Source organism: Mobula birostris, chromosome 17 (genome assembly GCF_030028105.1).
Source record: "Mobula birostris isolate sMobBir1 chromosome 17, sMobBir1.hap1, whole genome shotgun sequence".
NCBI classification, from domain to species: Eukaryota; Metazoa; Chordata; class Chondrichthyes; order Myliobatiformes; family Myliobatidae; genus Mobula; species Mobula birostris.
The window spans coordinates 1,263,664-1,280,093 of NC_092386.1; the positions used below are offsets into that span (position 1 = coordinate 1,263,664).

Below are 16,430 nucleotides of genomic sequence, written 5' to 3' on the forward strand. Positions count from 1 at the left end.
TGAAGCATTTGCCTGCCTTGACTCCTACGGAATTGGCAGCAGCCCAGCAAGACGACCCTTGTATCGGTGCCATTTGGTCATCTGTTGCAGAAGGAGATATGGCCCAAGTTGAAAAGACGAAACACCCTACAATGTCCCTACTGATGAGAGAATGGAACAAACTGAAGTTGAGGAACCAGGTTTTATACAAGGTCACACCTCCTCCAGACAGGCCTTAGCTTTCCAGTTGGTTTTGCTTGAGAAACATCAGATGATTGTGCTGAAGTCATGAGGATGCAGAAATGGGGTTGTGGTATATGTTGCCCAATACAAATTTGCCAAGAATTGATGTAGAGACTCCTGAATCTCCCAGCCTGACTGAGATGTAGCAGGAGGTGCCAGCAGTGGACAGGCAGATGCGATGCCGGACAGTGAAGGAAAGCTGGGCTCCAGTTTAAGTGGGGATGAAGCTGAACTCAGTCAGGTAACTGGGAGACGTGAGTTGCCAGAAGGCACAAGTGATGGACAGAAGGAGGCATCCCCCAGTAGACAGGAAAGACCCCAAGGAGTGCTTGAGGCTGGAGATGAGATAAGAAGGTCACAGAGAGTCAGAAAACCCCCATATAGGCTGGCACATGATGTACTGGGGAAACAGAGTGTTGCGTCTATCCCCAAAGCAAGATATGTTACTACCATTTACAAATTAGTTGGGGGTCCTGAATCATGAAATTCCTTTGAATACTGTGTTATTAACAATGGTTTGATAAATTTCAAAGTCATGAGGACATGACTATTTTTGGTGAGGGGAGAACGTAATGAGGGGAGAACGTAATATCCTGGTGAAGATTTTTACTGCTAATGTAGTAGGTTATTTCATTAAGTAGCTTTCTGTCCCGCTGATGGTTTCTCGGTCTCAGTTAAGGATAAAGAGCTATGATGTTCAACTGAGGAATGTCATGTCAGCTAATCAGAATGGTGGAATTGGGAGAAGGTTTCAAAGAAAGCTGGGCAGAGGGAATTCTGTGACGGACACTGGTGGTTTTTAGGGTCATTTTAGCGGAAGCTGGTGAGAGGAGAAGACTGGGAGAGACGGCCATAGGATTTGATCCGATGGAAAGACATGATTGCAAAGGGTGTTTCGTGAGTCGAAGGAATCCAGGATGGAAAGTTCTACCGCAAACAACAGGAATTCTGCAGATGCTGGAAATTCAAGTAACACACATCAAAGTTGCTGGTGAACGCAGCAGGCCAGGCAGCATCTCTAGGAAGAGGTGCAGTCGACGTTTCAGGCCGAGACCCTTCGTCAGGACGAAAGTTCTACCACTTACCGGTAACAGTCACACTCAGCTTTTGATTGATACAAGCTCCAACACCGTGCACATTTAGACTGGTTTAATTGTAATGGGCTCTTTTATTTGTTTCTTTTTCTTTTCCTTTTAATAACTGGTTGATAAAGCTGAAATTAGTAAATACACTTTCTTTAAAATTGTATGCAGGGTACGATTTGTTATTTCTTGCCAATGGAAAACTGTATATAGGAAGTATATCCTGCTGAGATCCTCCAGCATTTTGTGTGTGTTGCTTGCATTTCCAGTATCTGCAGATTTTCTCTCGTTAGTATTTACATAGCGTTCACGAGCAGTGTGCCAGAGGTCTGTGAGTAGGACTGAGTGACATTGCTATTACAAAGGAAAAAGTGCTAGGCAAACCCAAAGGTAGATAAGTCACCTGGACCAGATGGACTACATCCCAGAGTCCTGAGAGAGGTTGCTGAAGAGATAACAGATGCATTGGTCATGATCTTTCAAGAATCACTTGATTCCGGCTTGGTCTCAGAGGACTGGAAGATTGCAAATGTCCCTCCACTCTTTAAGAAGGGAGGAAGGCAAAAGAAAGGAAATTATAGGCCAGTTAGCCTAACCTCAGTGGTTGGGAAGGTATTCAAATCTATTATTAAGGATGAGGTTTCAAGGTACTTGGAGACTAATGATAAAGTAAGTCAAAGTCAGCATGGTTTCTGTAAAGGGGAATCTTGCCTGACAGATCTGTTAAGAGTTTTCTGAGGAAGTAACAAGCAGGGTGGACAAAGGAGAGGCAGTGGATGTCATTTACTTGGATTTTCAGAAGGCATTTGATAAGGTGCCACACATGAGACTACTTAACAAGATAAAATCTTATCGTGTTACAGGAAAGATTACTAGCAGGGATAGAGAAATAGTTGACAGGGAGGAGGCAGCGAGTGGGAATAAAGGGGGCCTTTTCTGGTTGGCTCCCAGTGACTAGTGGTGTTCCTCAGGGATCAGTATTGGGACTGCTACTTTTCACAGTGTTTGTCAGTGATTTAGATATGGAATTAATGGCTTTCTGCCAAAGTTTGCGGATGATACGAAGATAGGTGGAGGGATAGGTAGTGCTGAGGAAGCAATGCGATTGCAGGACTTAAACAAGTTGGAAGAACAGGCAAAGAAGTGGGAGATGGAATACAGTGCTAGGAAATGTATGGTAATGCATTTTGGTAAAAGGGACAATAGTGTGGATTATTATTTAAATGGGGAGAAGATTCAAACATCAGGGGTGCAGAGGGACTTGGGAGTCCTCGGGCAAGACTCCCAAACATCTCCCTACATTAACTTACAGGTGAGTCTGTGGTAAAGAAGCCAAGTGCAAGATTGGCATTTATTTCAAGGGGAATATGATATAAAAGCAAGGAAATAATGTTGAGACTTTATAAGATACTAGTCACGTCATACTTGGAGTATTGTCAACAGTTTTGGGCCCCATATCTCAGCAAGGATGTGCTGTCATTGGAGAGAGTCCAGAGGAGGTTCACAAGGATGATTCCGGGTCCCATACATATGGGACAGATGAGGAGCATTTGGCAGCTTTGGGCTTGTACTCAGTGGAATTTAAAAGAATGCAGGAGGGATCTCATTGAAACCTACCGAATGTTGAAAGGACTAGATAGGTGGATGTGGAGAGGATGTTTCCTATGGTGGGGGTATTCCGAACTGGAAGGCACAGCCTCAAAACTGAGGGGCAACCTGTTAGAATAGAGGTAAGGAGGAATTTTTTTAAGCTAGAGATTAGTGAATCAGTGGAATACTCTGCCACAGGCTGCGGTGGAGGCCAAGTCCATGGGTAAACTTTAAAAGCAAATGTTGATATCATTTCTTGATTGGTTGGGGCATTCAAAGGACATGGTGAAAAGGCATGTGTATGGGCTTGACTGGGATCCGGGATCAGCCATGATGGAATGACGGAGCAGACTTGATGGGATGAATGTCCAACTTCTTCTCCTATGTCATATGGTCTTAAACTGGGGTTCCATTAATCGAAACATCTGAACTCTTCTGTTAGGCTGGACCCAAATCATACTGACACTGGATGTATATTGTTTAAGGAAGGTGACTTTCTCACCGCTGAGTCCAGTGGCTGTTAGCAGAGGAGGCTAATGAGTTAGGTTTCTATACGAGCCCAGTGAGGGGGCTTCATATGTATCTCAAGAAACTTTCCCTCTCCTCTTTAATGTTATTGGTTAGCTACTTTCACATTCCATCTTTATCTCCTGAATGTTTTTTTTAGTTGCCTTCTGTTGGTATTTAAAAGCTTCCCAATCCTCAAATTTCCCAATAATCTTTGGTCTATTATATGCCCTCTCCTTGGCTTTTATGATGCCTTTGACTTCTCTTGTTAGCCATGGTTGTGTCATCTTGCCTTTAGAATACTTCTTCCTTCTGGGGATGTATACATCCTGTAGCTTCTGAATTGCTTTCAAAAATTCCAGGTATTGCTGCTCACCAGTGCTCTTTTCCAATCAATTCTGGCCAACTCCTCTCTCATGCCTCTGTAATTCCCTTTACTCCACTGTAATCCTGATACATCTGACTTTAGCTTCTCCTTCTCAAATTTCAGGTGAGTTCCGTCATATTATGATCACTTTCCCCTTACAGTTCTAATCAATTCTACATTGCACAGCATCCAATGCAGAATAGTTGACCCTCTAGTGGGCTCAACAATGAGCTGCTCTAAAAAGCCATCTTGTAGGCACTCTAGAAATTCCCACTCTTGGAATCCAGCATCAACCTGTTTTTCCCAACCTACCTGCATATTGAAATCCCCCATGACTATTGTAACACTGTCCTTTCGGCGTACATTTGCCACCTCCCATTGTAACTTGCAGACCACATTCTTAATGCTGTTTGGGAAACTGTATATTACTCCCATGAGGGTTTTTACCTTTGCAGTTCCTTAGCTCTATCGACAAAGATTCAATGCCTTCCGACCCTTTGTCACCTGTTTCGAGTGATGTAATTTCACTTTTTACCAACATAGCCACGCTACCCTCTCTGCCTTTCTGCCTATTGTTTTGATAAAAATGTATATTCTTGGACATTAAGCTCCCAGCTATAATCTTCTTTCAGACATGATTCAGTGATGCCCACAACATCAATCTTTAACTGTGCTACAAGTTCATTGACGTTTTTCTATATACTGCACACATTCAAATATAATACCTTGAATCCTGTATTCACCTTTTTCAATTTTGCCCACCTTTTATGTTGCAACTCATCCTGTTGACTGCAATTTTGCCCTATCAATAGCCTCTCCTTGCTCAGAGTCTCACTACACATTGCCTCTGTTTGTAAACCAACTACCTCATCTTCAACAATGTCACTCTGGTTCCCATCCCCCCGCCAAATTAGTTTAAACCCACCGAACAATGCTAGCTAACCTGCCCAGATGTGTATTGGACCCCTCAGGTTCAGGTGTAACCCATCCCTTTTGTATAGGTCATACCTTCCCCAGAAGAGATCCCAATGATCCATAAATCTGAACCCCTGCCCCTGCTGCACTTTTTCAGCTACACATTCACCTGCTAAGTCATTCTATTCTTGCCTTCACTGGTACACGGCACAGACAGCAATCCAGAAATTATTACCCTGGACATCCTGTTTCTCAGCTTTCTACCTAGCTCCTTAAAATCCCCCTTCAGGACCTCCTCATCTTGTCTCCCTATGCCATTGGCGTCAATATCTACCAAGACTTCTGACTGCTCACCCTCGCACTTGAGAATGCCATGGACCTGATCCGAGACATCCCTGATCTTGGCACCAGGGAGGCAACATACTATCCGCTTGTCTCTATTGCACTCACAGAACCTCATTGCTGTTCCTCTGACTACAGAATCTCCTATCAACACTGCAGTCCTCTTCACCTCTCTGCTGTTCGGAGCCACATCACCAGACTCTGTGCCCGAGACCCGGTCACTGCAGCTCCCTCCTGGTAGATCATCCCCCTCAATAGTATCTTAAGTTATAGACTTATCACTGAAGGCAATGTCCGCGAGTGTACTCTGCTTTGGCTGTGCATTTCCTCTGCTTCTCCTGACAGTCATCCAGTTACCAGTCTTCTGCAACCCAGCTCCCTGTAGCTACGAGTTCAATCCGTATGAGTTGAAGATCATTGAGCTGCAGTTCCAGTTTCTGAATACTTTCTCTCAAGAGCTGCAGCTCGGTGAACCTGGTGCAGATGTGTTTATCTCCCACATCCCACACGCAGTACAAAACACTGTCCCTGGAGAGCCATTCTCACTATACTACGCAGTAACAGCTGAGGAATGAACAAATAAGAAGAGAGAGAGTAACTTACAAGACAATCTACCTCACCCAAGCCTAATGTCACCTAACCCTGATGAGCTAAAGCCACTCTACGGACTGGCACACTCCAAAAGAATGGTTGCTCCACTTACACGTGCTGTTTTTATTGACACTTTCTAATGAATGCCTCTTGCTGACTGGTCGCTCTTCAGCTTGGAGAAACTGCCTTTGAAATCTTGATCACCACCCTGATTTAAAAGTAGTTCTTTGTATACAATGCTGGTGTGCATTGTCCAACTAAGAGAAAACTGGTTCAAAGCTCATATAAATGGCTCTGCTTGTATAAGACATTGGTGAAGCTTAATTTGGAGTAAATGTGTACAGTTTTGGTCACCTATCTACAGGAAAGATGTGAAAATGGTTGAAAGAGTGCAGAGGACATCTATTTGTGCTGTACTTTTCAATCATTCGAACATTTTGATGATTCGCTTTTTTCATTTCTTTGTCAGAAATTCTCAGGATCATGGAACGCTGCATTAAATTCCATCTGCCATTTTGCAGCCCATTTTTTCCTAGTGGCCCAGATCCCACTGCAAGCTCTGATAATCTTTCTCTCTGTCCACTACACCCCCAATCTTAGTATCTTCCACAAACTTTCTGATCTAGTTAACCACATTATCATCTAGAGCATTAATACAGATGACGATCCCTGCGGCACACAAATGGACACAGGTCTCCAGAGAGAGAACCATCCACTATTATTCTCTGGCTTCCTCTAATGTTTAATCCAATTTACTCACTCATTTCGAATGCCAAGCAACTGAACCTTCTTGACCAACCTCGTATGCGGAACCTTCTCAAATGCCTTGCTAAAGTCCATGTCGACAACATCCACTGCCTTGCCTTCATCGACTCCCCAGGCAAGTTCCTTGAAAAGCTCTATAAGATTGGTTAGACCCTCTTTATCCAAATACTCATATATCCGGTCCCTTAGAATACCTTCCAATAACTTTTCCACTCCTGATGTGGTTTATTTTTTAGAGCCTTTCTTAAACAGTGTAACAATATTAGTTATTCTCTAATTCTCCAGTGCCTTACCTGTCACTCAGCACCTTTTAGATATCTTTGGTAGGTAGGGCCCCTACAATTTCTGCACCTGCCTCCCACAGGGTCTGAGGAAACTCCTTGTTAGGCCCTGGGGATTTACCACCCTAAGTTGACTCAAGACAGCAGATATTTCCTCTACTGTTATCTGAAAAGGCTCCGTGACCTCGGTGCTGCTTTGCCTCACTTCTAAAACCTCCGTATCCGTCATAGAGATGAAAAAAGCCATTTATGATCTCCCCCATCACTTTTAGCTCCACACACAGATTACCATTCTGATCTTCCAGACGACCAGTTTTATCCCTTGTAATCCTTTTGCTCTTTACATCTCTATAGAATCTCTCAGGATTCGCCTTCGCCTTGTCTGCTAAAGCAAATTCATCCCTTCTTTTAGCCCTCCTGATTTATTTTCTTAATTTTTCTCTTGCATTTCTTATACTCCATAAGTACCTCATTTGTTCCTGCTTTCTTATCAAGCCAGTCTGTCCTAGCAGAAACGGCTGACGGATCCATTGTTAATTCCAGGGAACAGCTGCAGAGTCTACGACAGTGAGCTTTGCCCATTGACAGATCCGAAATTCCCAAGGAGCTGAGGAGGAAATATAGGGGACATAGGGCTGGAAGAAGATGATGAACAAGAAAGGGAAGATACAAGCTGTATATTTCTTCCATTATCATGGGAATCGTAAGATCGCTCAGTAACAAGGTGGAAGAGCTAACATTGTTAGAGAGGGTGTTCCATGAGAGCCCTGTTATGTGCTACACTGAGACATGGCTTCACAGGGCTATTCCAGACTCTGATGTGAATCTAGATGGTAGACAGGAGTTGCAGCGAAAGCAGCAAGAAGGAAGGAGGAGGCCTCACGGTTTTTCTGAACAACAGATACTGCAACCCTGGGCACATCACAGTGAAGGAGTGTGTATGCAGCCTAGTCATTGAACTTTTAGCCGTAAGACTCTGTCCATATTATTTGCCCATAGAGTTTTCTCATGCCATTGTCATTGAGGTCTACGTCCCTCCCACAGCTATTGCGTCACTGGTGTGTGACGTCATTCACTTAGTTACTGCGAGACTAGAGATACTACACCTAAATGCCTTCTTAACTTTACCAGGGGATTTCAACCACATCAACTTGGACTTTGTCCACTTTCACAGAGTTTGTAGACTATCAAATCAGGGAAAATAAGACACTGGATCTGCTATATGCAAATATTCAGATCATAACCTGGTGCACCTTCAGGTCTTGTACAAGCCTCTGGTCCAGCAGCAACCTGTGATCAAGAAGTCTGTTAAGAAATGGTCACAGGAGGCCAAAGAGGCCCTGCACGGCTGCTTTGAAGGGACTGACTGGGATGTGCTCTGGAGTCCACATGGAGAGGACATTGATGGACTGACAGACTGCATTACGGGGTACATCAGCTTCTGTGTGGATAATACTGTTCCAACTACGACTGTACGCTGTTTCCCAAGCAATAAGCCTTGGGTCACCAAAGACATCAAAGCCATTCTGAACAGGAAGAAGAGGGCAATCAGAGATGGAGATAGGGAGGAGATCAGGCTGGTTTAGAGGGAACTGAGGGAGAAGATTGCCCAGGGCAAGGACTGCTACAGGAAGAAGCTAGAGAGGAAACTAAGCAGAACAACACAAAGGATGTGTGGAGTGGTATGAAAATGATCACAGGGTACAAAAAGACCAGAGACCAGGTAATTGAAGGGGACCTGGACAGGACCAATGAGTTAAATGTCTTTTCAACAAGTTTGCTGAGGAGGCTTCTGTTTACCCTCTACAACCCAGCCACCCCAGCTCCTCCCCTCTCAACCCTTGCCCTCCATCTCTCTCCAAGAACACCGGAGAGCTCACAACACATGGACTGAGCAGGTAAGGGGAGAGCTCATCAGACTTCACCCAGGCAAGGCTACGGGCCCAGACAGCATCAGCCCAAGGGTACTCAAGGTGTGTGCTACTGAGCTGGGTGCAGTCTTTCAATACATCTTTAATCTGAGCCTGAGCCTAGAGAGGGTCCCTGTGCTGTGGAAAACATTCAGCCTCGTTCCAGTACCCAAGAAGACGTGTCCCACCATGCCCAGTGACGACAGACCAGTGGCATTGACTTCACATGTTATGATATCATTAGAAAGACAGGTCCTGACATATCTCCGGACTATTGTAAATCCATCACAGGACCCCCTGCAGTTTGCTTACCGAGCACATATTGAGTCGAGAACGCCATTATCTTCCTGCTTCAACGGGCTTACACTCATCTGGATGAGCTGGGCGGCACTGTGAGAATCATGTTCTTTGATTTCTCCAGTGCTTTTAACACCATACAACCTGCTTTACCAGGGAGTAAGCTCACAGAGATGCAGGCGGATGCTCCACTAGTGCCCTGGATTACAGACTACCTGTTCAGACGGCCACAGTATGTGAGATTGCAGAGCTGTGTATCGGGTACCGTGGTTAGCAGTACAGGGGCACCTCAGGGGACTGTCCTGTCCTCCTTCCTGTTCACCATCTACACCTCAGACTTCAGATACAACTCTGAGCCCTGCCACCTGCAGAAGCTTTCGTATGATCCGGTCGTTGTGGGCTGTATCAGCTGGGGTCAAGAGGCTGAGTACAGAAGAGTGTGGACAACTTTGTTGAGGGGTGTGGGCTGAATCACCTGCAGCTGAACATCACTAAGACAAAGGAGTTGGTGGTGGATTTCAGGAAGGTGAAAACACCCTGCATTCGCATCTCCATCAAGGTAACGGATATGGAAGTAGTCCAGGACTTGAAACACCTGGGAACCCAACTGGACTGGTCTAAAAATACAGAGGCTCTGTACAAGAAGGGACAGAGCTGACTGTACTTCCTGAGGAGGCTCTGGTCATTCAATGTCTGCAGTCTACGTTGCAGATGTTCTATCACTCAGTGGCGGCCAGCATTCTATTCTATGCCGTAGACTGCTGGGGCAGCAGGGTGAGAGCAGCTGACGCCAAGAAGATTGATAAGCCTGTAAGGAAGGCTGGTTCTGTTCTGGGGGTGGAACTGGATCCCTAAGTAGTTGTGTCTGAGAGGAGGATGCTGTAGAAGCTCTGAAGCATTATGGACAATCTCTCTCACCCCACTCCATGACATACTGGACTAACAGCACAGCACCTTTAGTCACAGACGGATTCCACCAAGGTGCACCACTAAACGCCACAGTACATCCTTCTTCCCTGTGGCTATAAGACTCTACAACTCCACCTCCTTAAGTATATGGCTTCATTGCACATCTGTACTTTGCACTATTACTTTTTAATGCACATTTTGTATTCTTTTTCTTACCTCAATGTTTACAATTTGTAAAGTATATTTCTGACTGAGCAGAAATCTATCCTATCTTATACTGCTATGCCCTCTTTTTCTTAACCAGGGTTTCAATACTTCTTGAAAATGATGTTTCCCTACATCTGTTATCTTCACCCTGTATTCTGACAACCACATGCAAGCTTTGTCTTCTCAAAATTTCACTTTTGAAGGCCTCCCACTAACCAAGTACACCTTTGTTAGAAAACGGCCAATCCCAATTCACACTTGCCAGGTTCTTTCTGATACCATCAAAATTGGCTTTTCTCCAGTTTAGAATCTCAACCTGCAGACCAGACCTATTTTTTCCCATATTTACCTTGAAACTAATGACCTTAAAAAAGCTTTTAGATGGAAAATTTTTGAGTAGGTTCTTGATAACAAGGGGTGAATGGTTGGCAAGAGAGAAGAATGTTTGAAATGCTAAATAAAAATATAATATTTATGCAGACAACAAAGTTCCTTCCTGATATCATGCTTAACTAACTTCCAAATTGGCATTAAATTAAGCAAAGTAAATTATAGAAAATAATTTACTGTCTTATTTGTTGTATCTCAATATACATCAACTTGACCACTGCGATGGGCTCAGGAAACAAAATGGTAACTTACTTTAGTTGGGGCACTTTTGGCATTGGGTTGGCTCTCAGCTGCCTTTTCACACAGTTTCTTCTTTGCAGGAGGAGAGCCGCTTGGTTTCACATCTTCAGTGGGTGTGTTGGGCCTCTTGCCAGCAAATTGTGGGAGAATTACACGTGCTTTCGGAAATTTCATCTTCTTGGGCTTCGGTTCATTTTCACCTTCAGCAGGCTTGTTTGATATGAAGGATAAAAATCCTCGAGGTTTACGTCCTTGTCTGTTAAAAATTAAAATATTATAGACGAATGGTCAGATTTTTGGAACTATATTGTGAAAAATCGGTCCTAGAGCATGTTTATGTTTCATAAAATAAAAATATAATAAAAATTGTGAGATAATCTGTGCTTCAGCCAGAAAAATCAAGTTGCATAGATGGGTGCAGGATATACCAGAGCATTTAATTACTAGTACAACTGCCCCACATATACATTGTACATATACTAGTACTACTGCCCCACATATACGTTGTACATGTACAAGTACACTGCCCCATATATACGTTGCTGGCAGTCGCTTGCTTTTAATGGCCTCTGTCAACCAACGCCACCTCATGTCATTCATTTCCACTGGCAACTTATTCAGGGACCTTTCCTTCCCTGTCGACCATCCTCCCTTACCCGCAACTCTAAATATTTTTAACTTTTCCCAGTTCTGATCAAAGGCCATTAACTTGAAGGTTGACTCTATTTGTTTCTTATTAACGCAATTTCTTCTTTTTTCGTTTCAGGTTTTAACTGGAGAGTGAGTGGTGCCGAAATGTGTGGAAACACTTGTGGCCTAGGCTGCTGCCAGAGCATGCTTAGGTTGTGTTGATTGTTGATGCAAATGACACATTTCACTGTACGTTCCGATGTACATGTGATAAATAAATCTGAATCTCATCTAAGTCTGAATGTAAAGAATGCAATTTCACTACCACAGCGAAAACCGGAAGAAATCTGCATGCGTACATTAAAGAGCTGCTATGTTAACATGGATCAAAAACTTTATTATGCAAAGAACAAACTTTAAATCTACCTCCACTTTTTGATAAGGCGATTTCCTTTAGCTATCACATGCATACCGAAACATACAGTGAAACGTGTCATTTGTGTCCCACCAATCAGCAAGGATTGTTCTGAGCAGTCCACGTGCTGCTGTGCTTCCAGCACCAAGACAGCACGCCCACAACTCACAAACCCTAACCGGCACAGCTTTGGAGTGTGGGAGGAAACCCACACAGTCATGGGGAGAGCGTACAATCTCCTTACAAGATATCAGCAGGAATTGAAGTCTGATCTATCAGCTGGCACTGTACCAGTGCTACACTAACCTCTACACCATGGACAGTCCCAAGCCCAGCTGTGAAAGGAGGAGGGTTGGGTACAGGGTTAGCAATCTCATCCCATAAAAACCAGAGCTACAGAAACACCAACAGAAGCTCCAAAGGCCTCACCCCTGGGAGAGGAAGGATCTTTGCCTGGAAGACATATGAAAGTGTGTGGTGAAAGAGAAACCACAAGGCTCATCCACCTTCGGCCCAGGACTGAGTTCTCTGTCGGCGGCCTACACCCCTGTAGGTGTGATGGGCTTAAGATGAAGAAACACAATGCTACCGTGCATGAAATTAATGAAGGTGAAAAATAAAAAAAGTGCAATATCAGAACTTGTTTTTGAAATATCAGTCCTACACAGTCTGTGAACATGTAAAAAAAGGTAGGCAAAGATGCACTTAAAAAGAACTTCATGATGGAAACAAGTTACCACGCAGATATATTTACCTTGTTAGAGTTGTACTTGAGATAGGAGCTGTATCTTGTGCACTTGTTTCTGATTGTCCTGTCACAGCACCTGCATCTGGAACTGCAGACAAATTCTCTGGAGAGGAACAGCTGGGTGCATTTTGTGCCTCAGTTTCACCATGGAGATCATCATCAGCACCAAACTCTTGTACGGATGAATTACCTGCTGCTTCAGTTTGTACCTGTTCTTCATCGAGTAGAGAAGGTGCATTTCTGGGGGTTTTTGGAAGTTTTAAAGGATGATCATTCCCAGCATTTATAGCTGAGAGACCAGTCTCAGGAGTGGGTGCAGCTGTTGGGGTTGAAAAATTGGGTTTCACAATGAGCTTACCTGGAAAACACAATGACCAACAGTACAGTAGAATAAACCAGGACTGAATCTTTTTAAATGGGATGTAAAATTAAGTACTACACAATCTGAATGATACAAAGCACTACATACAAACTTAACTCAATCCTTAAGTCACTAAGTCAATCACAGATTCTAATGCATTCAGAAGGGGATGGAACTCACCAATACTTTAGTTATTATTGCACAGTGTTACCCTAACCATTACATCAAAAACAGTAAAACCAAGTAGATTGCCCAAAGACAGTAACCACATCAATTCCAACTGGTGACCAATAATATGGCATTAACAGTAAATCTTATTTTTATTGTTGAGAAAGGAAAGTCTGGAATGGATATAGATGCAGCTCTGCAATATTCAACATTATCCAGAAGGAAAGACAAATTTAATTTCATTTATATGTAATCGTAGCAAGTGAGACACTTGTCTAAATTAGATACACACCTCTCCTTCGTTGTGAAGCTTTCCTCATTTCTTCAGATACAGGAACAGATGTCAGAGTTGATCTTTCTGCGTGAGTTGGTTTTACTACATCCAAAGGAGTGGATGTGAAACTGCCAGAAGATTCTGATGGAATACCCATGTGAGCAAGATCTGGGAGAAACACAACAGCAATACCTTAAAAACTAATTGATCTGTAAGCTTTTCCTATCTGCAGGTCTCTAGGTGCTCTAGTCAATTAAGTACTTGGTGAACTCTCAATACTGTGATGTGCGGACTCTGACAGCAACCCTCAACAAACATCAATAAGATCATAAGACAAAGGAACAGAATTAGGCCATTCAGCCCATCGAGTCTGCTCTGCCATTCCAGAATGGCTGATATATTATTCCTCTCAACCCCAATATAACAACTAGCAAATAAGTTTGCAGGTGATACTGAAATGGGTGGCGTTATGGACAGTGAAGATGGTTATCAGGATTTACAGAGGGATCTTTATGAACTGGTTAAGTGGACCAAGGAATGGCAAACGAAGTTTAATTCAGAGAAATGCGTGGTGTTGCATTTTGGAAGACAAATAAGGTTGGGGCTTTCATCAGTTAGGATACTGAGTACTGTAGTTGGGATGTTATGTAATCGTACAAGACATCGCTGAGGCCACATTTAAAATCATGTTCAGTTTTTGTCACACTGCTAAAGATGCCATCGAGCTGGGAAGGAAAGAGTGCAGAGGAAATGAGTGAAGGATGTTGTCAGGACTCAAGGGACTAGGTTATGGAGGGAGACTGAGGAGCTTGAGACTTCTTTAATTGGAGCAGTGGAGAATGAGGGATGACCATCAATCTACAGGCCATGACGCTATTCATTTTTTCGTAAATGTATGCTTTTCTGCTCTCATAATTACATGTGTTGTGTGGGACTGTTGGTTCTGGGTGTTGCACACTGTCCCCACCCAGAGGAATGCTGTTTCGCTTGGCTGCGTTCATGTGTATGGTTGGATGACAATTAAACTTGAACTTTAAGTGTATAAAAATAAGAGGGGCATAGATGGAATCAATGTGCACGGTCTTTTTCCCCATGATTGGGGAATCAAGAACGAGAGTACTTAGGTTTAAGGTGAGTGGGTTAAGGTTTAATAAGGACCTAAGGAGTGAGCCTATCACACAGAGGTTGAAGTTTATGGAATGAGCAGCCAGTGCAGTGCCTGAGGTTGGGGCAGGTACAAGGATAGGAAAGATTTAGAAGGATAAATGGAACTAGCATGGACATTAGGTAAAGGGCTGGTTTCTAATTGCTGTAAGACTTCCTGACTATTTGCTTTGAGTTGTTCAGTGGATAGAGGAGGTTCAGATGAGATTTTGTGCTCAAACCTCTATAGCAGGACTTAAACTTCTTTACGGAGCAGACTGGGTCACCACTGACACAATATGGCAGGCCTGGTTAAGTACAATTAATGTGCAAGTCCCTGTGGTTTGGATGTTAGCAGTTCAACAAAAAGCTCTTGTAGAATTTCTGCTTTAAATGCAATCAAAAATCTTGATGCAAATCTGCTCTGCATTTTGTTGATTTTTAAGATAACTACAGGCTGCCCACCAAATCAAACAGGCTCAATGTGAAGAGGTTTCCGACTCAGCTCATGTTTTGTGGGCAAGCACACACACTGATTTATCAGCAGTCAATCCAGCAAAATGATTTTTACACCTCCATTAACTCAGAGGAAACACAGGGTAGATTACCTTTGTGTAGAGGTGATCTGAAATTGTAAAGCATCAGTTGGGCACCATAAACACAAGAGATTCTGCAGGTGCTGGAAATCTAGAGAAACACACAATTCTTAATGAAGGGTCTTCAGCCCAAAACATCAACTGTTTATTCACTTCCACAAATGCTGCCTGACCTGCTGAGTTCCTCCAGCATTTTGTGTGTGTTGCTTTAGATTTCCAGCATCTGCTGAATCTCTTGTGTTTGTGTACAGAAATTACTCTGTATAAACGCTTCACAAATTATTCAAGAAGTTTTTATATATATATATATATATATATATATATATATATATATATATATATATATATATATATATATGAAATGGAAGTGAATAACTTGCATATCTTGTCAAAGTATTAAAAGAAATTGAGAGAATCAATGGTCAAAGATGAGCAGTCGGCTGGGATGTTACACAGTGATGATGTTGCACACTAAATCATCACAGCAACAGGAGGAAGCAGTCAAGAATTGAAACTGCTACTAATCATTACTGAACTGCCAGTTCTTGTGGAAAAAGTACTCACCATAATTACTCAATGTATTAGATGCTGAAGGTGCTGGGCAATCCTGTGTAAAACACAACATAGACAAGATAACCATCAACTAGGGCTTGGCAATTTCTTTATGTTAATTTAATGTTTTGAGCAAGAAGACAATAGTACTGTGGAATAACAGGCCTAGCAGATGATCATATACCCTCAGCATTACAAGCATCTCCAATTTCTAACCAGTGTAATCTTTCTCCTTCACCCCTTTGAAACAGTGTATTGCACAGAAAGAAGACAGCAGCCACTTGGAATCTTACTGCTAAAATTAAAATTGTTGGAATATTACAGAGCAATGCTGCACACTGAAGCATTTTAGCTAAAATGGATATTTAAGTTTGCACATCATTCCAACACCCAGTGCAAGATCAACTCAGAAACAGCACAGAGGAAATGCTGTGCAATCTGTGAGTAGCTCCAGCTTCCTCCCCCTTCTTTTCCAATCCTGACTGAAGGGTCTCAGCCCAAAACTACAACTGCTCATTACCCTCCAAAGGCACTGCCTGAGCTGCTGAGTTCCTCCAGCATTTTGTGTGCTACTATCAGTAATTTAACCTGGATGATAACTGTCATAAGTGTAAAATATATACAAGATGAAGCCAATCACACGATAGGTTGTGAACATAAGAACATAAGAAATGGGAGCAGGAGTCGGCCATCTGGCCCATTGAGCCTGCTCCACCATTCAATAAGATCGTGGCTGATCTGGCCATGAACTCATCTCCACCTACCTGCCTTTTCCCCAAAACTCTTAATTCCCCCAGTATGCAAAAATCTATCAAACCTTGTCTTAAATATATTTACTGAGGTAGCACCCACTGCTTCATTGGGCAGAGTGAACCCAAGTGAACCCCTTAGCAAAATCACAAAATCCGAAAATCTTCGAGATCTGAAA

The 16,430-nt window shown here is 43.0% G+C and overlaps 1 protein-coding gene across 6 annotated transcripts in view; it reads right to left on the bottom strand.

Annotated features, from left to right (window-relative positions):
• LOC140211466 (uncharacterized) overlaps positions 1–16,430 on the bottom strand; it is a 122,713-nt gene that overhangs the window by 17,420 nt on the left and 88,863 nt on the right. For 5 of the 6 annotated variants that reach the window (XR_011889466.1, XM_072281178.1, XM_072281176.1 and 2 more), the window contains exons 27-30: positions 15,515–15,557; positions 13,230–13,379; positions 12,415–12,766; positions 10,628–10,871 (exon numbers count right to left, since the gene is read on the bottom strand). Coding sequence is in view for 5 of the 6 variants with exons in the window: in XM_072281178.1 (XP_072137279.1) it covers positions 10,628–10,871; positions 12,415–12,766; positions 13,230–13,379; positions 15,515–15,557 (789 nt within the window). In the remaining variant the exon portion in view is untranslated. The remainder of the gene's footprint in view (positions 1–10,627; positions 10,872–12,414; positions 12,767–13,229; positions 13,380–15,514; positions 15,558–16,430) is intronic. The other variant, XM_072281179.1, reaches the window with a different exon arrangement.